Raw genomic sequence first — 22,612 nt, forward strand, 5'->3', positions numbered from 1 at the left:
CTACAAGGAGTTTTTATGGCTGAGAACTCCTCTGCTCAGGCAGTTAGAAACATCCTTGAACTGCTTGATATAGAGGACAAGCTAGAGGCCCTGCAGGTGAAGTTGACCTTCATCTCTGAGGGGCGTGTGTACAGCTAGTTACAGCTCTGAGGGTGCTTGAGGGCACCCACACTGCCACAGCAGTCTCTGCTTATATCATCATGGAGGATCTTAGTTCCTACTAATGGAACAGCCAAAACCCATGGCTTTGGGGCCAAAACTGATGAGCTGCTGAAATCACATGACCATGGAACAGAAGAGGGATGTACTTGATCACCTTAATGATAGATTTCACATTGCATTTGAAACATTTTCAAAGCACTGGGATGTCCATCCTGCCAGAGAGATCTACAAGATGATCAGTGTGTTTGATCCCAGACAGGCACCTGCGATGGAGTGGTATGTTGAGGAATATGGTACTCTGTGGGCTCTGAAGAGCCCATCTCCAGAGCTCAGTGAAGTGTGGGCAGCATATCAACATTGTATCCGAAATGAAGCCCTCTCAAATTCCCTTGACCGCGCTGACTACTGGAAAGGCACAAGCCAATGATTTCCAAGGGTGGAAGAAATGGCAATTTCCTACATGTATTTCCCATTCAGTTCAGTTGACTGTGAAAGGATCTTCAGCAAGTACAAGACATTACTCACTGACGAGAGAGTCTCTCACTGAGCTCAACACCAAGCGCCTTACCATCATGTACTTCAATGGAGATGTCTGTGAAAGATGGTAAATGCCCAAGAAAGCAGCACATATTTAAAATGAATTAAATAACATTAACTGACGGCATTGAGCCACCAGAAATGACTATATTTTGAGCTAAATTTCATTTTTAATCTACACTTTTATTTGTATATTTTATTCGGCCTAATTATTGCAATTTCATTTATTTTATTCTCTGGTATTAATTATATTTTTGCCCTGAGAACTTTTGAGAGTGCTGAGAGTTTACACAATGTATCCACAGTTTGAATAAAAAAAATTGACATGTTGAAATTGTTTGTTCATATAGTTGACGTTTTACAAGTAAATATTGGTTAAAAATGAAAAATCCAAAACAGATGATCACACACATAATTTCAAAGCAGCTTTACAGAAAATAATTATTCATAATTACTAAATTCAAACAAATAAATTCTCCATTTTGGGGCATAAAGATGAGTGCAAGACATCAGAGATTTAAAGGGTCTACTTTTGTGTGTACACACACAAGAACAACAAAAATAAAATAAAAAGGGTGAGCTTTCAGCAGTCTCTGTGTTCGTGAGCATATTTCTGAAACAAGTCACAAAAATGAACTGAAACTCCACAGATACTTATCACACAGACATGAAACGTATGTCTAAAGCTTAAAATGTCTACTTTTAAATAAAACAATTCAAATTTAAAACATATATTCTCCTGAAATGTAATTTGTATGAAACAAAGCAATGTACAATTTCTCCTGGCTCAGCTAATTATACATAATGTGATCACACCCACGGGCGCTTTAACTGCTGTTTCGGCCAAAGCAGGCATTTAAATTGTATGCTGTATGATATAAATATGTAATATGATATAAAAATTATATGAATATTTAGATTATATTTTAACTAGTGTTTATGCTGCCTCATCATCAACGAAGCTTATGCAGACCCCAGAGGTTTAAATGAAGATCGTGTATGAACTGTAGGATTAATGACTAATGTCTTTGAAGTCCATCCTGGATTAACTGCAGAAGTTCACATAGATGCAATTGTCCTTGTTAGTTGGCTGATTAAGTATTTTGTTGGCAATTAATTCATAATTTATGTATTCCATTATATGAGTGTAGTCCATCATTAGACAGAGGTGATGCAGGCAGAGATCAGTGAGATGAACTGCAGTTCAACCGGCCTGCAATTTCGGTGAGGTCTATCTTAAATCCAAGGGTCATGCAATGGCATATGATGTATCCAATGTCTTATGGTTGGAGTTGGCATCAGTTCATCCTCTGAAGTCCATAGAAGTGATGTTTGGCTGACACCGGATGCATTTAGTCGTCATCACTCAGAGGCACATAGCAGTGGAGTCCAACACGAAGCAGGAATGGAGCTGGATCCAGCCAGTTCTGGTGACCTCAGGATAGGAGTCCCGAGGTTGATACAGAGATACAAATAGAATATTATTAGCATAGATGCCATTCAAGTTATTGCAGAGTTATAGATCATGATCAGTGTTTCTAGTTTCTGGTTTTGGCAGACATAACTAAAGATGAAGTTGTGAGTTGAAGGATAAATTAGGTGTATGCCTGGCTAAATAGAGGAGTTTTAAGTCTAGACTTGAACTGAGTGTGTCTGCATCTCGAACAGCATTAGGGAGACAATTCCATAGTTTAGGAGCCAAACATGAAAACGATCTACCTCCTTTTGTGGATTTTGATATTCAAGGAACTATTAACAAGCCAGAATTTAGCGATCGTAATGAACGTGATAGAATATAGCGTGGTAGAAGGTCACTTAAGTACTGCAGAGCTAGGCCAGTAAAAGCTTTTTACATAGTTAACAGAATTTTTAAATACAAAATTGAACAGGTAGCCAATGTAACAATGATAAAATGGGGCTAATATAATCATATTCCTTGGTTCTAGTCAGCAGTCTGGCGGCTGCATTTAGAACCAATTTAAGTTTATTTATTGATCTTGCTGGACATCATCCCAATAATGTATTACAATAATCTAGTCTTGAGGTCATGAATGCATTTATTAGTTTTTCGGCATCAGCAACAGAGAGCATGGCATAATTTAGCAATATTTCTTGGGTGGAAGAATGCCGTTCAACAAACATTGGTAATTCGATTTTCAAAAGGACAGATTGGTATAGAATATAATACCCAAGTTCTTCACTGTTGAAGGCGATGTAACAGCACATCCATTGAGAGCCAAATTATATTTTAGCGGCTTGTTTTTAGGAGTTTTTGGTCCAATAATTAGTACCTTGGTTTTGTTGGAATTGAGTAGAAGGAAATTTCTGGGCATCCAATCTTTTATTTCATTGATACACTCTGCTAATTTGGAGAATTGTGAAATTTCATCAGGTTTTTAAGAAATATAAAGTTGGGTATCATCAGCATAACAGTGGTAGCAAACATTCACCTTTGGCTTGCTCACTGGGGTTATAAATTAACAATTATTTAATTACTTATTTTTAAACAATTCACAGACATTATAGATATTACGGTTTCATTTTCTGTTAATGCATGACCTTCTGCAGCTTTGAAACGATGTGTGTTGTGAAAGGCACTATACAAATAAAAATGACTTGACTAAAACTGCTCCCAGTGGCACACCATACTTTTGTCTGGTTTGACAAAATCTTATTTACATAGACAAAGTGGTAGCGGTCTCCTAAATTGCTCATATATACTATTTCTCAACAGAAATGAACATAGTTGGGAGGACACTACATTTTCTAGTATTTTTGACATGAGAGATTTGAAATTATTAGCCAATTCTCCAGCATCAAGCATGTCATAAGGATAGCAATGAGTTAATAATATTAAGAAGAGGTTCTGAGATTACAGGGAATATCTCTTTTAAGAGCTTAGTTGGTATTGGAACTAACAAACATGTTGTGGCATTTGATACATTTTGTTAGCTTTTCATGAACTTTGACAGTGAAGGATGGAAAGTTGCACGTGAGGAAAATTATGAGATTTCTGAGGTACTGTGACAGATTATTGCAAAATCCAATTTTATTTCTGATTTTTTCAATTTATCAGTAAATAAATTCACGACATTCCTTACTATAAAATCACCAATTATTAGGGCTCTTTCTGCATGAATCTCAGTGGGTGCATCACTGAGTGGGGAAAATTGATTGGAAACCCTCACAGGAATGGGAGAGTGGTGTCACTTTGCTTGTATGCCACTGAGACGTCACCCCAAACTGCGGGGGCTCTAGAGCCGGAACCAAAGTGTGTGTGTTGCTTGCTGTTCTACCCACATCCGAAACATTATCTACCGGCTTCTTTCTCACTGACCTCCACTAGTGTTCAGATGCATGTCGCTAACTCATTAACCTTTTCTGTCAGCCTGACTAATTCCTTATATTTATTACATGTGAATCCCTCACTGTTGATGGAAGAAGCTATAGTAAACATGTGGCATGCAATGCAGGAAGAAATGACATGAGTGGATGCCATGACTTACCGCAATTTGTTGTTGCTCCTGATCGGAGTGTGTTTGAGATCGATGCGAGTCTCACGCAATTGTTCGTTATGGTTCTTGATAAGCGGTGCTGTGAGGTCAATGCAATAATCCTTGTAACAGAGGAGAAAAACGTGTGCACGCTGTAAAATGCGCACAGTTTAAAATCGCAATAAAAATAGGAAGCAGACGCACATGGAAAATGCAAGCAGTTGAACTGCAATAAGAGAATAATGCGGGTGGAATTATGTTGGGCAATTTCATGGAGATGTCAACCACATCATGGAAAAATAAAAAAAACGTTTTAACAAATGAAACAAACCCCACTAGTGCCACCAAATGGAATTGCTAAAATAGACTTTTTAAAACCTCTTTCTGAACATGCCCCACATCTGCCATTGGTCAAACAAAAAGAAAGTCAACACCCAGCTTATGCCACTGGTTGAGTAACGTCGTTGGGGTGGGTCTTAGCGGGTTTCTCTAATCAAACTGAAATTTTCAAAGTGCCACAGAAAGATAGTGCTTACAGTTTGAGAAAATTAACCTGTGAATGGCTTATTAATAGTGGTCTCTGCATATTAAGCTTGGATAGGAGAAAGTATTTTAAAACAGAAAAAAAAAAAGTTACATAAATTCGCTTTAAAGTTTATATTATTTTGGTATATTGGATTCTGGATAATGCCATCCAAACCGGGTGCCCCTTGCTCACACACAGCACTAACTGAAGTGCTAAATGCAGACTATATTTTAAAATGCAGTCGGTTAAGGCTTAGTAATCACGCAAGGCAGTTTTGCGATTTTAACCTTTATTCAATAAATTATGCAGCATTAATTCATATCATAACTGTCTCAGAAGTCAAAGTCTGATTGGTTAAAAGCATTTTGGATGGATCGTCATGCAGCCTATAGGTAGGCTATGTGCAGCTTTCAAAACGGTCATATTCATTTATGGCAGTTTTCTCATTACCGTGAGAATGTAAATAAAAAAATAATAATATTACATGTTCTTAGGAGTGCCAACCCTTCTACATAATGTGGCTTTTATTATATCTGGATTGTGCATTTGAGTTTACAAAGCGAGTTACTAATTATAAACAATAATTTATTATAAATTTTGGCTATTTTTATGCTTAACTGATATGCAGATTGTTTTAATTAGGTCAATAATTGGACGATAAATATTGGCAGCCAACACATTGGTTAATCCCTAATTGTGGGGGGAAATGCACTAATAACTTGCATGTATCATGCAGAAGTTACTGGGTTTATCAGCTTTACATTATCTTAACATTAAAATTTTAATACAACTTTACACAGAAGGTTGGTTCTTAGTACACTAGTCTCATGTTAAAAATAATGTAAAAAGAGTATTATGCCTATAATTTTGTTTGTGATAGGGTGTAATTTAGTGTTTATTGTATGGCCCAATTCTCTTCCATTGTAAGAGGAATGAGACGAAATTATTTCTGTGCCTTATTCTGATTTCCTTAGTGAATTTGCACATTTTTTTATCAGATCTGTAGATAGAGAACTGTAGATAGAGCCTTAATTGTTGGTGACTTCAACTTTCACATAGATAATGAAAATGATACATTGGGATTAGCATTTATTGATATTCTCAACTCTCTTGGAGTCAGACAAAATGTAACAGGACCAACTCATCACCATACGCAAGATTTAATTCTTTCATATGGAGAACATATGTTGATAATATAGAAATTCTGCAACAGAGCGATGACATCTCTGATCATTACCTCGTCTATTTTATGCCGCAATCAACTAATGTTACTCAATTTACACCACGCTATCATTCAGGTAGAACTATTCTTTCGACCACTAAAGATAGCTTCACTAATAATCTTCCAGATCTATCTCATAAACCCCAAAGCCCAGAAGAACTTGATGAAGTAACAAAAAATATAAATGCAGTCTTCTCTAGCACCCTTCATATTGTCGCCCCACTTCGATGAAAATAAATGTAAGAAATAAGCCCTGCACCATGGTACAATGATCACACTCATGCTCTCAAGAGAGCAGCTCGGAAAATGGAGCGCATGTGGAAAAATACAAAATTAGAAGTATTTCAGGGTGCATGGAAGGATAGTGTCTGTAGCTACAGATGCCGGGTCAGCATATTTTAGTAAACTCATAGAAAATAACCGCAACAATCCTAGGTGTTTATTCAGTACTGTTGCTAAATTGGTTAGGAATAAAGCCTCAACAGAACCAGATATTACGTCACAGCTCAAGAGTAATGACTTCATGAATTTCTTTACAGATAAAATTTAAATATGCAATCATCTGTCATCGCACCTCAGAAAACAACTTGGCCCCAAAGCAAAGTGGCAACAACACACTTTCACAGAGTTTTGAGGAAGGACCTAAACACAGAAGGCAAGTTTAAGGACTTTTATTAAAAATAACAAAACACAAACAAAACCAAGACAGAATCGACTGGACAGGAATAACAACTCACAGGCAGACAAATTCACAAAACTCTGCCAGATTGGGCAGAGACATGAGGGAAGAGGGCACAATATATAGAGATGAAAGCACATGGAGCAGGCAAATGTAATTAACAAAGACTAAAACAAGGGAAAGTGATCAGGGAACAAGGAGGTGGAATCGGGGAAGCACATGTCAAGATACACACAAAGCCCCGTGTGCTAACATACAAGAGATAACAAACAAGTGAATATGGCGATGAAGAATCAAACACAGCAATGTGCACTCGCGTTACACACAAGACTGAGAGAAGAGGGCATGGCAAGATAATTGAACCAAAGCCATGCAAAATCACAAAGACGAGACGTGGAATAGGAGTGTCCGGATCCTGACTAAGAACAGAAACCGAACTAGGCTGAAGAGCCAGGACCTAGACACCATGAACATGAAAATACAAACACAGAACAAGAGTGTCAGGATCCTGTCACCACAATAAACATGACTGACAAAGTGACAGGGTCCTGACACACTGCAAAAAGACACAATTGCTCAGAGTTATACAGTATTTATTAGTAATAATCATCAGAATAAACAATTCTTTATTGTAGCAACATGGCGCATTCATTTAGAATGTTCGGTCACAGGCGTGTGCATTTTACAACTACTTTGAACGTGGCTCATCCAATAAGAACTGAGTCTGAACACTAATACCTCTCACCACCAAGAAGTGATCCATCAAAGAAGGCAATAGTGGTGTGATGTCATCATCACTAGCACCATCATCATTTTTTTCCCTCATTAACAGAAGTGTTGAGAAAAACATGAAGAATCCCAACAGGTTTTATCCATCAAGAAGTCATTGGTGGCATGATCACATTTCCTATCCCACAGCTAGCCCCTCCCCCACTGTACACGAGAGGGAGGAGTGGACACCCTCAAGGTCATCTCCTGAGAGAGAAAGAGACCCGCAGAACACAAAGTATTACGCACAAGCAAAGCCCGAACCCAAGGACATAGATGTCCACAAACACACTCAGACTTTCAAAAGGCAGTCACTTTCAAGAGGACTGAACCACTTGTGCACGAGAGTGTACACCAGGATTTCACTGAAGGGGGAAAAAACATTACAGTTTGAAGCTGTAGGTTTTCATGTTAAAAGCCAAAAAATATGCATTAAATCCCAAAACACAGCATAAGTAGGCCTACCATGTCATGTCTACGCTGATACATGTTGAAAAAAATAATAATTGGAGGCCTATATCACCGCTAGGTAGAAATCCTAAGTCAGATTGCTGCGCACCTATTTTATTGCCTGCCAGGGAAACTACATAAGGTATAAGTCTGATTATCTGTAGATATGGATTGGTTTCTTCTTCCATTGCAAGACTAAAGGCATCCACCAGTCCAATCACTCAGAATTTAAAAGCACACCTCTTCTGAACAATTCCTGCACAATTTAGTCATTTATCATTCATGTCAGTAGTGAAAACTGTGCAGTATGAGTTGTGCTGAATTTAATACTTACTGTTGGTTAGGGGTCTGTTCAAATCTCCAACAATAGTAAGAGTTTCTTGCATTAGCACCAATAAAAAGAACAAATTGGAATTCCCAGATCTTCCACACTCCGTATACACATAGGCTAGGAACCAACTAGAATGTTATTTGTGGAAGCCATGTTTCCTGTATAAACATGAGTAAAATAGCATGTTGAGTTTACAATATTCCAAAAGGTGCAGCTACTGCAGACTGGGACTTTGTGGTTTTCATCATGAAACTTGGACATGGAAACATGCTGTTTGTCGACTGTGGAATGCCAGGTTGCCGTATTTGTGCAAAGCATCACAACCTCTTGCAGGTAAATCCATTAAAGTCTTTAGAGCTCTGCTGCACTAAATCAATTATTAAATGACGATACCATTAAATAAACACTATCTGTGTATATCTCTCCATGCACAACATGACAGCACTTTCCAATGGGGTCTTTGTCTGCATCTCAAACAAATGTGGTAAAATATAAATGCATGCATGTATGTGCTAAATGTACTTGCATGTGCAAAACTACACATATCCAAAATAGTCTGTTGGTAACCTGATCTCTATAATCTATGTATAGGAAGGCTGGATTTGATTCACCTGACCCCAACTGGACCCATTTCTTATTGGTCGATGCATTCTCAAATTCAAAAACAGTTAGACATAGCACAATGTAATGTAACAAAACGTAGGTGACTCAAGATAAAAAAATTTAGCGAACAAAAAAAAAGAAAACAGGGAGACATGTCACATTTGTTAAAAGGCATCAGTCTGAATGCTTACGGCAGTAAAAGAGGTGCTTTATTGGGAATACATCGTAAGACGCTACTTCAAGAAGGTGTGATCATGCAAAATGTATTACAGCTAAAGCACAGCACACTGTCAGCACACCAATTCAAGAAAGTTAGGGAAACTGAAAGGAAAAAATAAAATGTAACAATCTTGTCAACTCACTAATCGGCTAGTTAGTTAAACAACTAGTCTAAAATGGGCTACTAAGGAGAAGCATTGCAGGCAGAGTGAGACAGTATGTGCTTCGTTCTGTTCGGTCATCTGATGACCTTTTCCATCAATGTCTCCCCTGATGTGAACACACATGGCAGGTTCAGCCCCTCACAGTTGGGCATACTGTGCTGAGCTGTGTGTGTGCATGTCAGTATGGCACGTGTTAATCTGACTGATGCAAGGAATCATAAGGTGTGTTCAGAATGGCATATTATTCAGATTTTTTTGCGGAGATCACAATTCCCAATACAAATTGGTGTAGTGGTGACAAACACCAACTCACAGCAACTCTCTCTGATTCCCTGTCATGTGGAGCTTGCCGAAATAACAACAGGAACACCACGTGAGAATAAATAATTGTAAGAGTGCGATTTTGGCCATTTTCATACCTGAAGCATGCTTGATTTGTTGTAAAACCGGGACTAAAATAGTTCCAATTATGCATTTTCTTCATTTAGAAGGTTTAGCTCATACATCAAAATACCGGCTAAAATTATATACTCTTGTAAAAATTTGTCAACGGGCACAAATATTAGAGTATTATTTGTCACAGTTTGCAAAACGTCACCGTATGGCACAGAATAAGTTTCAGTCAGAGGTTGCACTGCAAAAAACATTATTCAACACATAGATGGATGAGTTGTAAAATGTGTTTACATTTACACATTTGGCAGATGCTTTTATCCAAAGCGACTTACAGAGCCCTTATTACAGGGACAATCCCCCCGGAGCAACCTGGAGTTAAGTGCCTTGCTCAAGGACACAATGGTGGTGGCTGTGGGGATAGAACCAGCGACCTTCTAATTATCAGTTATGTGGTTTAGACCACTACACCACCACCAATGTTTATGTCATTACTTTCTTTTGCATTATTTCTGCATTGAAAAGTAACAATTCTCACAGAGCCCTCTCATGCATGCGCACGCACACACGCGCGCGCACACACACGCGCGCGCGCACACACACACACACACACGTTTTATTTCTGCTAGAAAGTTGCTGAAAATCTACACTTTTACTCCACATTCTGGTGTGGAATTGACTTTTACTTTCACATTTAGCCCCCATATCACTCATATCACTTCTGAAGATATGGATTTAACCACTGGAGTCTTATGGATTACTGTTATTCTGCATGTATGTCCTTTTTGTACCTTCTGAGTTCTGGTCACCATACACTAGCATTGTGTGGACCAACATAGCCGATATATTCTTCCAAAAATCTGCAGTTGTGCACCATTTTATCAAACTCACATTCAGGTGTGGCCCCATTCTGATATGGAATGACCACTTAGCACAATCCAATCAATTCCTAATGGACAAAATCATATCCTGTCTTTCACCGTTTTCTCACTGAATATCCTGTTTCTCTCCTAAATAGGCAACATCACAACACAGAATATAATGGGTTTAATGTTGACTTTAACTGGGTTTGTGGGCGGGGTTATAGCCTGTGATTACACTCAAGAGCACAACCAACAAATTATTTACTGCTTGATTTGTGAGGTCAATTAAAAGTGTTTAAATGTCAATAAATTGTTGCCAGTGTTTTATGGAATAAACAGCATAGATTTTATATGGTACGCATAAGTGATCCTGAAAGAACACAGTTAATACTGGATGAAATACAATGCTGCCTGTACCCTTATTTCTATGTGGCATGGACACTTTAACGGTTCTATGTTTTCTTTATGAGATACGCTGCATAACTGTAAAGCTGTTGAATAGTGTATTAACCCTATTTGTCAGTGCCTGAGCTTGCAGTTATACATAAAGTCTTAAAAATGCACACACAAAACTCCTCACAATACATACTGATTTTTCCTTACAAACAGTTCGATCAATCTCTTCCAGTCTGTAAAAATGCAACGTCCTAAAATAACCCCCATTTAGGCACAGGAGCATTCTGCGTATTCAAAGTTCAGTCAACAAGCTGGCATCCAACCCAGACTGTCTGAGCTCTCGCGCCCTCTCTCTCTTTCAGATTACTTATTGATTTGAGCAGTTTCTGAGGATTGCAAACATTATGGAGGCCACTCAAAGCAAATGCTTGTTCACGTCTTTGAATGCCTGTTCATTGCAATTTTCCAGTTAAGAAATAAAAAAGAAAAAAAAGAAAAAAAAAGAAAAATGCCTTCTCTGTGCACTTAGAGACTCAATTTACACACTTTAACTGTTTAGAAAACATCAAACACATCAATGCAGACAGAACAGTAATGGTTCCTGTTGTTCTCCCTTAAGAATGCTACATTTCAGTGGTTTTTTTTTTCGTAGTTAGATACTTTGTCATTCCTGACCTGGAGAGATTGGTGTGACGCACTCTCCAAACTAAATTAATTCAACACACTTCACACCCCTTGACAGTGAAGCAGTATTAGCGATGACAACCTAGCATCAGCCTCTGGACACACTTCCTGCATATTGAATGCAAAAATGGCAAGATATGTAAAAACATTGGCAGTTCCAATCTGACTGTATGACTGCTATGCAGCTTCTAAGAGCCTGTGTGCACGGGTTCTTCCCAGTTGCTACAATCAACACTTGAGGCAAACCTAGTCACTAGATTTACTGAAGTTTGCAAGGTTTCTAGTAGTGTTTCCTGTAGAGGTTGACTAATATATTGGTATTACCTGAAGGGGTGGGTTTATCCCAGTCTTTTCGATCTGCTGATGAGTTGAATAGATTCACTAGTAATTGTTATAATCAAAAGGTAAATCAAAGTCTTTTTAAATAAGAGTTTTATTGCGTTTTATGTTTTAGGTCACTAATGTACCATGTGTAATTACTGACACAAATACTCTCTTAGCATTCATAACTTAAATGTATATTTCTCCCTAACTTTGCTCTGTTGCGTTTGGACGCATTTTACGGTTTTTCCAGCTGGATAAGGCCTGTGTTCTAGTGAGGCCTGATTCAACCTTGGGGAAGCATAGCCTATGTTGTGTTCTGTCTATTGATGTCATTGCAGTGATTGTTTGGAGTTTTGAGGAACTGTAAACTATGGGTATCTAAAAGGAGAAGAGCCCTCTTGATCTACAATTCACCTCTGACCTGAATCTGTAGACCAACTTGACTTAGTCTCAAAAAATATTATCTTTTGAATGATTGCATGAACGTAGTTAAACAGAACACCATGTTTGTAAGACTTCTCTGTAAGATGATGCCAATTAATTTGCATACGGTAATAATTACTGTTGTTTTGGTTATACAAGTTAGTTTTGAGGTTAAATCCTCAACTCATTTTCTGTTTCCATCTTTTGCCTTTGGAAATGTGGAGAAATTTGTCTTCAGTAAACTCTCGCTCTATTAACTGAAACTTAAACTTTGACTCCTGGGTCATCATTGTAACATACTGGACTCTCATGGGTATTACTGCATTTTCTTACATACAGATGTATCGGGCCGATAAGTGCTTTTTGGAACAATCTGTTATTGGCAAAAATCAATGCAGATAGTATGCAGAGTTGTTATATATAAATAAATAATAAAAAAAAACCTTCCTCAGTTTCCAGTGCTGAAGGTTTCCGCAGTATTACAGGGGCCTCTAAAGGTAAAAGAAAACAATGCCATGACTAGATGTGACTACTAATATTGATGAATGCTGATCTGCTGTTGATGAATTACATGCAGTATTTTTTAATCCAGATTCCCCCGTGGATTGAGAGCTTGTTCATAGCTAAAACGTGTACCAAATCTTTTTATTTTCCTTATTACTGGGATTTTGGTTGAACAATTAATTGCATCTGGGATTAAATTCATTATATGACCTATGTTGCCACTACTGTGTCTGTGCCTGTCACAATAAGACTTACATTTTTACATTCAATAAATGTACAAAAAAGATCATATGATTTTATTGGTTCCCTTTCAAAGAAACCTCAACTTTGCGTAATAACACAATTGGGACTGTCTCAGTGGTCTCAAGTGGTCTGATGCCCATATGCAATCACAAGCTGGCGCTTAAGCAACGCCCATAGGGAGCAACGTCACGGGCTCTGTATAGGCGAGCGCTTGGCGCCATCTCGCCAGATTTTCTGTGCACAAATTTGTCTTAGCCGGTGTTGGTTACTAGCGACTCATGCCAAAGCGAGGACTATGTTCTCCCTTTTGAGTGAGAACAAATGAGGATGTTGTAGGAAATGAGTTGTTTGTGTGCGGATTCAACCACATTGAAAAACCATCGGGCCTGTAACAGAGGCTCTGCCACATCATGCGGTCTTTTGAAAGGAGCCATATAAGCCTTGAGGCTCCAGCTGTGGTCATAAGGAATAATGATGGGCACCAGCCTTGCGTTTCTCTCTCAGTTCGTATGGATGCACCGCTCTTGCCATCGATACATGTTCCTTTATCTGGTGCGCGGCCTAGTTCATCTCTGTTACGCATCACATTTTCCATCAAGGAAATGCTGGATTAGAGGCGTTTCATCGTGGGAATGATGGAAAAGGTAGGCACTTGTTTAAAAATACCTAATGTCTTCTATTTTGCCACCCTAGAGAGTTCACAGAAATGTTATGAGGCACGGGGCCTCATTCTTGCTCTCCCATTTTTGGAGCACTGTTGTGCGGAGGACAAGCACCCGCGTGATCGGTGCTCCAGCACGGGGACTTAAGATGCTCAAAGAAAATATTGTGAACCAAAGCACATGATGCTTCGTTGCGGTTACCCTTCTTCCTGGGTCCCATCAGGAGATGAGGAGTGTGTGAAACTCAATGGTGGAAAGTACGTTGCTCTCCTCGCTCCTTTTTAAGATGCGTTCATCCGGTTCTCACTGATTTAGCAGACTTTCTGTTGTTAAGGAGTTGTTTCAAGTTTTCCGTCATGCTGGTTTCTCTACGGGAGAGTCAGTCGTTTGATACGTACTGGACACTCGAGATTTAGCATGCATGGATGATGATATGATATAAATGCAGGACACATTCTCCCTGCAAGAACATTTAACAGACTTTTGGGGTTTTGGATTGTGGCGTCCGCCATCATTCCTCTGGGCATGTTGCATGAGAGACCTTTTCAGTGTTTTATTAACTCCGTAAAGGTACTGCAACCACTGATGCTTGCATTTAGTCCAATCAGAGAGATGCGTGGGTGCTACCAAGCTCCGTTATCATAGAAACTGAACCGGTTTTTGTGGGTGGGTGTTCCGTTGGGACAGGTGTCTCACGACAGATGCCTCTATGGGTTGGGGTGCCGTGTACAAGATCCATCCTGCTCAAGGAGTATGGACGGGACAGTGGCTGAATTGGCACATAAACTGTCTGGAGATGCTAGTGGTGCTGTTGGGTTTGAGGATTTTCCTTCCAGAAATTCACGGCAGTCATGTCCTCATCCGATCAGACAACAGGTTGGCTGCATCAACCGTCAGGAAGGGGTGCGTTCTCATGCCATGCTAAGGCTGGCACGTCACATTCTTCTGTGGGAACAGGACAATGTGCAGTCTCTACAAGCAGTAAATGTTCTGGGCCAGTTGAATTTGGGGGTGGATCTTCTGTCCAGACAGGTTCTGACACCTAAAGAATGGACATTACACCTGCAGATTGTAGAACAAATCTGGTTCGGTTTATGTCAAGTGAGATATAACACTGTCCCCTCTGGTTTTCTCTCTTGCCCCCGGCACTGCTGGGCATCGATGTGATAGCGCATCAGTGGCCGGCAGAGTGTCTTTACGCATTTCCACTGATCAACCTGCTGCACTTGGTTTCTGCAGAAGGATAATGATTTATCCCCCGCTGTGGTTGATACCATCTTAAATTCTAGAAAATGGTGTATTTTCATCTCTTGGTGTGCAGCGCATAGTGAGGATGCAGTCCACTGCCCGGTGGTGCTGGATTTTTGGCAGTTGGCAGCTACTGTTCGCATGGTGTGATGGAATCTTGTCCAAATTGCGTCATTACGCAACTTTGATGTTTCCAAGATTACTAAATGTAGCCTTGGTTCCCTGAAAGGGAATGAGACATTGCGTAGCTGGCCATACTCTCTAGTTGCTACAGAGGCTCGTGCCTTTTACAGAAAATCTGGTGAGATGGTGCCAAGCGCTTGCCTATATAGAGCCTGTGACGTGGCAGAAAGTCTGTTCCACGTTGTATAGCACATCCAAGCACGTTCAGTAGGATAAGTAGATATAAACACTGAGACAGTGTGCAACAGCGAAAGCCTCAGGGGCAGCACATGTTGATGGAAGAACTGTCAGCACCCAGCACAAGAATTTCTAACTGCAGCCCTGGGCATGAGGGTGAGTAAATGAGGAGAATTTTCATTTTTGGGTGAACTATTCTTTCAAGCCTTGAAAATAGTTTGCACATCCCTAACCAGAGTCTGAAAATTATTTGTATGGTAGTGGGGTCACTGTCACAAAAAGTCTCACAAACAAAATAAGAGACTTATTCAGCATTATGTAATGTTCAGTGACAAAGTGCTTTTCACATTGCAAACTCTTACACAAGTTTTGTGATTGTGACAGCCAACGTGACCTCTACATGTCCTTCAGCTTGGCAGGCTGCTGACAGAGATGGACACATCTCATCTTCCCACTTCTTGCTCATGTAACTGGCAAAGACCTCCAATTCTCTCTCTCTCTCTCTCTCTCTCTCTCTCTCTCTCTCTCTCTCTCTCTCTCTCTCTCTCTCTCTCTCTCTTTATCATCTCATCTCTCTCTATCTCTCTCTCTCTCTCTCTCTCTCTCTCTCTCTCTCTCTCTCTCTCTCTCTCTCTCTCTCTCTCTCTCTCTCTCTCTCTCTCATATAAACACAAAACATTTAAAATACATTGTCATATCCCCAGAACCAGGGACTAAAAATGAAATGTTTTTCGGAGCAAAAACTGTATTTATTATATATATATATATATTTTTTTTTTTTTTCCCCATTCCAGTTCAGAAGTTCCTCAGCCTCCTTTCCAAAAGGTTACCATTAATAACATAATAAAAGAATGGTTAATAACTTTTTAAACAACAATACTCTGCGATAAGGAGTGGGTGAAATACAACTTACAGTGTTGCCAGATCTTACAATAGAAATTAGCAACCTGTTCTTGAAAAACAAGCCACTCCCCAAACCAAAGTGAAAATAAGCAATAGAAATGTTTCTTGGGTGGTGGATTTATCAGCATAGAAATCATAACTAGTTAATTAACAGTTAAGTGCAACCCCAATTCCGAAAAAGTTGGGATGGTATCAAAAATGCTTATAAAAACAAAAATGAGTGATTTGTAAAATATATTCACATTAAATGACGTTTACCTTGTGAATTTCATTGTTTCTTGAAAATTGCATTGGTCTATTTTTTTAGTCAATGCAATTGCTATCATGGACATGCCATTCATGGTTGCTGGACTACTGTGTGTACTGTTATTTCCTTCATAATATATTAACAATTTCTTCATGTGCAATGACTAAATGACTAAAATTTGGTGACTAAACATACCATTTAAAATACAATATTATTTTTGGGATTCTTTTTTACAAAGTTAAAAAAGAATTGTGTGAAATAAGTGTAAATATAGTGCTAAATAAGAGTCTATTATAATTATTTTTAGCAATTTTATGTTTATGTTATTTAATATATTAAATTGTGTTATATATCAGCACTGTATCAGCCTATCGGCCACCCTGCTCTCTGGATATCAGCACCGGCCATTAAAAAAAAAACAACAAAAAAAAACGTATCGGTCAACCACTAGACACAACCCCTGAAACCTTTCATAATCTCACATAGCACAGGGTCACATTAACGACACTGTGCAGTTTGGTGAATTAAATTGCTTAATGAGAGGGCCCTACAGCACTGGAGTGTTTACCATTAATTACCTAGACTGTGGCAGACCGCCACAGTCTAATTTGTCCCGCCACAGTTTCATAATGAACCAAAAATACTTTTAAACTTCTCATAATAACATAAAAGATCTCTAACAATGTGTTTTGCGCAATTGCTCCGGCAAAGCATCTCTCACTCCCAGTCAGCGTAAGCGTGCATGCTCTCTCACACTTATTGAAATGTCAATAACGAAAAAAATAACTGGCTATATTAGTGATAGGCGAGGTCTGTGTCACTTATAACAAAGTTCATATTCAAATTCTGCTGTTGAAAATAATCCAGTGTGCGTAATTTTATAATTTGCTAGTGATCTAGTAACAGCTGTGCCGTTTGATTGACAGGCAGAGTAGGTGTGTGTGCTGAACATGCATGTGTTCCGAAATTGCTTGGCTAATGTGCACTAGAATTATGATTTCAAAAATTATGTCAAAATGCCCGTCTTGGTGAGGTATTCATGTAAACGGAGTTCGGTCTAACGTGAACGTAAACAGCAGAGAGAAAAAAGCAGATTTGTATTAAAATGTCAGACTTGTAAGTATAAATGTAAGGTATCAGACCTGCTGCAGTCTAGTGTGTCATTATAATCATCAAAACAACCATAACAATAAAACCTGCTCTTGACTGAGTAACTTTAGAAGCTTAAAAATGAATGAATGTATTATAATCATACAGTAAAGACCAGTAGTAGTTTTATGTTGGATTTCATTCTGAATGTTTACTTGAATACTTTATAGTCTACTGCTGTTAAAAATATTTAAAGCTGTTAAAAAAAAAAAATTCTATTCATTGCTGTTTTTATTGTTATTTTTTTTACTGACTGTTTACTAGCATTGAATAATTACTTAAGAAACAATTCTTCCATAATTAACATTTTAGTTAATGTTATTATTTGTTGTGGTTTTGAAGCCGGTATTGAGAATCGTAAAATTTCACTACCGACTACTGAAATTTGGGTTTTGTGATAATGTATAGCCTTTATAGTACATTGTAGATCTTACTGCAATAACATGATGAAAAAGTAGATCTCATTCCATAGAAGTGTGAGCCTCCCTGCTGTTAATGGTGGCAATAGAGACTTTTCTTTATTTGACTTTATTTTAAAATATTTACCATATGACAATAGCCTCTTCCCCTACCCAAGTGCAGATTACATTTCTGTCGCAGAGAATTGAGTTGATTGCATAAGTACACTATTAGGTTGGTCAACGGTTGTCATTTTTGTAAACATACAACATAAACTTTGACATGTTACTTGAGCATGCAACTTAAATGCCCTTTTTTCTCACCGGACCAGTAACTTTTTTACTCGGACAAGTGAATGACCAATTTACTTGTCCGGAGGACAAACACATGACAATGCTTAATGTCGAGCCCTGATGTAACGTTAGGCTATTTGTAATGTTAACTAATAAAGTTGAAGTAACGATACTCTTAAGCTTAATGTTTGTACCTTTGATTGTCAGCTCATGACCATTTTTTTATATTTCAAGAAGAGAGCTAAATCCACCACCAGATGAGGAAGAAACTAGCTACAGAGAAACTACAGAGGTAGCTAGCTAGCATAGTTAGATGCCAAGTCAACAGCCAAACAGATTATTCATAGGCATTTGTCAAGAAATAAAGTGGAGTGACAGTGGAATTTTAACATAAATCGTTTCTTTTTAGTATAAAAGACAGCTTCTCCAGGTAGCAGAAGAGACTCTCAGAGGGGCAGCAGGGGAGAAAGCCTCCCCTGAGGGAGGGGCAGCAGGTGATTTTGACAGCAGAGAAAGGGGCAGTTTCAGTTCAGTATTTGAACTGCGTTTCCTTTACCATGCTTTGTAGGTGTGACTGTTTTGCCATGTCATCACCATTCATATCAATACAAACAATGCGTTCATGATTAAATTACTACTAGAGCGCAAAATAGTTTACAAGAGCAAGATGTTCTTAAAAGATCTAGCCTCTTAATTTTGCTCTCAAAGTGCATCAGACTGATGCATTTAACTTTAAATGTACAAAATTATCTTAAGGGGGAGCATGTCCCCAGACACCCCAAGAGGGTTCGTGATCTACTCACTACAGTCTCACAAATCATGTGGGGAAAACACTGCATGGAGATCCCAGGACTACTGAGATATCCTCATCTTCCTCAGCAGAGATATGTTGGGGAGGACACGACATCTAAAAATAGCCATTTATAGAATGCACAAGCCAAAGCCAGTAGATCCATTTCTGTCATATTCACAAATCTTCCCTCAGAATTATTTTTTCACAATGTTGCCCCAAATTATAAAGATGTCCATTCAGGGCCAGCTTAATTTACAGTGCAAACAATTCATATCAATATGCTGGCAAGACTAAGCTCCATTCTGTTAATATTCTCACTTCAAATCATACATACATTTTGTATAAGATTTATATCTTTAATAGTATTGTCAATATTAAATGATAAAAGGACAAAAGGGCATGAGTGAAGCATATAAATGTCCAATAGAGCAGTGGTTCTCTACCGGTTTTGCTTCAGGACCAAGATTTTTCATTGGATGTCAAGTGGTGACCCAACACAGTTAACAAGAATTGTTTATTGTACAAAGTTAAAAACAAATACTGAAATAAATCTATATTAGAAAAAATGCATTAACAATGCAAAAGTGTAATTTAACAGCTTAACACATGGAACAGTTAATGAGCAAAATAGTATTAGTCACATTACCCAAGTGACAGATGATAAACGACAGCATGTGTGCCAAAACACAGTAGAGTTTGATTCAACCACAAAAGGTATGGGAAGTGTTTTCTCTTCCCTTTTACCAGTTGATAAAACAATTTATTTTGCTAGCATATCAACGTATGATTATATGGTTAATTGCATTTTATCATTTGCATTTAGCATCGTTTTCCCCTGCTGTCTGCAATGCAATCAGAATAGACCTGCAACCAAGATGAGGTGAACTACGATTGAGTAATATCCTTCCTCAGTATGAAGGGAATTATGCATTACCTGGCTCTGTGCAGTTCTTTTCCTCAGTCTCATTGTCTCCTACTGTGGCCAGAAGTCTTCTGCCCAGATGATCTTTGGGTGCATCAAACCCCTCCTGAAGCACCAGCCCATGACCTAGTGAAGACACACATACACGAGTTGTAAAACTGCTGCAAGTGACTTTCTGCAATACCTTACAACAAAATCTCTTCAACAGCAAAACGCAGTAACTACACCAACTCTGAAAACAATTCAATTCCACGTTACTTGGTTTTAAAGTGGATTTTGTAGTTGTGCCATATTACTTTCTTCTGCAGAACACAAAGACATTTGATGAGATACGAGTTATTTTTCCATGCAATGAAAGTCAATGGGGTCCAACATTTCCAAGCTCCAAAAAAAGGACATAAAAGGCAGCATAAAAGGTAATCCATACAACTCGAATGGTTTAATCCAGGTCTTCTGAAGCGATATCTTGTTTTGGGGGAGAATGGACCAAACTAGAACTCCTTTTTCACTATAAATCTTGACATCTGCTGCCTCCTTCATGCAATCATGATTTGAAGCTCGATTTTACCTCCTCATGCTTGACGCATGTGCATGTGAAGAGCGCTGTCACGTCAGAAGACATGGATTAAACCATTCGAGTTGTATGGTTTTGAATGACAAGTTTGTGAGTAAATGATTAGATAATTGAGATTTTTCAGTGAACTATTCCTTTAATACAAGATGTGCATTGTTTCGTTGTCAGCAGCACCCCTTGGGGGTTATTCACAGTCATGCATACAGTTTCTCATAACAGCCAGAGCCTGAACTAGGTCTTCATATCTCATCTATTTTGACTTTCTATGGTTCACTTGTCAATTTCAGCACAATCATATTTATCTAGTTATTATACTGCGCACATATTTAAAATATTTACTGGACAGTTGGAACTGCATCTGGACACATTTGTGTGTTTGGTCATATTTTTAAAGGAATAGTTCACCCAAAAATGAAAATCATATCATTCACTCACATATGTATTTTCAAACACATTCTTTCATGGAACATGAAAGGAGATATTTGTAAAGTGTTGAGGGTGAGAATTCTCATTTTTCAGTGAACCATCCACGAATAACAAAAAATAACCTCATTAAATTTTTCAGGCAAGGTGAGGGTGAGCAGATGATGACAATATTTATTTTCAGGTGAACTGTTCCTTTAATGCATGCACAAGACATCTTTCACTAGCTACTCTTGGTTTTATAAATTCTGTATAACCTAAAGTACTTCAAGTTAGACACAAATAAATAAATTCCATGCAGAAATGTACTACAGCTAAAACATGTCAAAATATTCCTACTGCTCCTAAATACTGCTTATGAGAAGCAGAAACAAAAGCACCTGTAAAGTTGTGGAACAAAGTTTCACAGATGGAGGACAGGATACCTAATAATAAAGTTGATAATTCAGTATTTTAAAGGGATGGTTCACCCAAAAATGAGAAATCAATCATTATTAAAAATCACCCTCATGTTGTTCCAAACCTCTGACTTTCTTCAATGGAACACAAAAAGAGAAGTTATTGCACTGCAGTTATATTCAGAAAAATGAAAAAAGGTACATTTTCAGAAGAACAGTTATGAGATTGGGAAGCAGGCTCATATTACAGTAGGTGTGATTAAAGCTCCATAATCACTGCAGGGGTGCACACCAGATGGACTTCTGTCGGGCTTATCAGATATGCCAGCATCCGAAGAGCCATAAAGCAGAAAGTACACATTCAGCATCAACATCATTACAATATCACGTGAAGGTAATCCTTTAAGCTGCTTGTAATTTTGCCGTAATTAAACACAACTGCACCCACCATTGTTACACAGCCAGGCAGGGAAGCATGTAGACAACGAGTGCAAGTGGAAAAGCACAATGCAAAATCCACTGTAATGGTAGATTATCTTGCATCTAAAATGTATTATCAGTGTCTTTGATCTTACTCCGTTCATGTAGGGATGACCGGGGGCAGTTGTCACAAGGGCTAAGACCAATTACACAAATGCTTGTTTTTGTTGGTTTCAAACACCTAGTTCAAAACCCTCTTGAGAATATTTTTTGTGAATTTTATTCTTCATACAAAAATCACAGCATAATATTTTTGCTATAGCTGTTGTTTAAACAAGGGAATTTAATAAAACCACACTTGCAAACTTTTCCCAGAGTGACAATATGCCGCACGATTGTCAAAAAAGTTAAGTGTTTATTCACTGAAGAGTACCTGGCCAATAACGGTGAAAATGTTCAATACTTTGACATTAATGTATGTGTCTATGCGGAGTGTTTCTCTTTTATTTAAACTAGCTTTGGTCCTCCCTAATATCATAGTTTTGACACCATTGTGTCAGTATAGTTCTCTGTCTGGCACTGATTGCATTTCATATGTTCCTCCAGGATGCTGATTTACATCTACATACCTTAATGTATGAGATCGTTATACCCTCCATATTCATCTTACAGATGTGATTTGTACTCCAAACCATATAACTACCTAGGAAAAATGCCCTCAAATCCCCCCACCTACCTTCATTTCACAGCACTCAAGGAAAGCGATGAAACGTCAAGCTGTTTTAATATCAGACTGTCTGCTAGCTAATGATCAGTGGGGTCTCCGAGCTCTATGC

The 22,612-nt window shown here is 38.4% G+C and overlaps 1 protein-coding gene across 3 annotated transcripts in view; it reads right to left on the reverse strand.

The window, feature by feature from the left end:
- LOC127662855 (sodium/potassium/calcium exchanger 4-like) overlaps nt 1-22,612 on the reverse strand; it is a 64,535-nt gene that overhangs the window by 37,717 nt on the left and 4,206 nt on the right. For all 3 annotated transcript variants that reach the window (XM_052154231.1, XM_052154230.1, XM_052154229.1), the window contains exon 2: nt 19,974-20,087. In XM_052154231.1, coding sequence (XP_052010191.1) covers nt 19,974-20,087 — 114 coding nt within the window. The remainder of the gene's footprint in view (nt 1-19,973; nt 20,088-22,612) is intronic.

Source organism: Xyrauchen texanus, chromosome 22 (genome assembly GCF_025860055.1).
Source record: "Xyrauchen texanus isolate HMW12.3.18 chromosome 22, RBS_HiC_50CHRs, whole genome shotgun sequence".
Taxonomy (NCBI): domain Eukaryota; kingdom Metazoa; phylum Chordata; class Actinopteri; order Cypriniformes; family Catostomidae; genus Xyrauchen; species Xyrauchen texanus.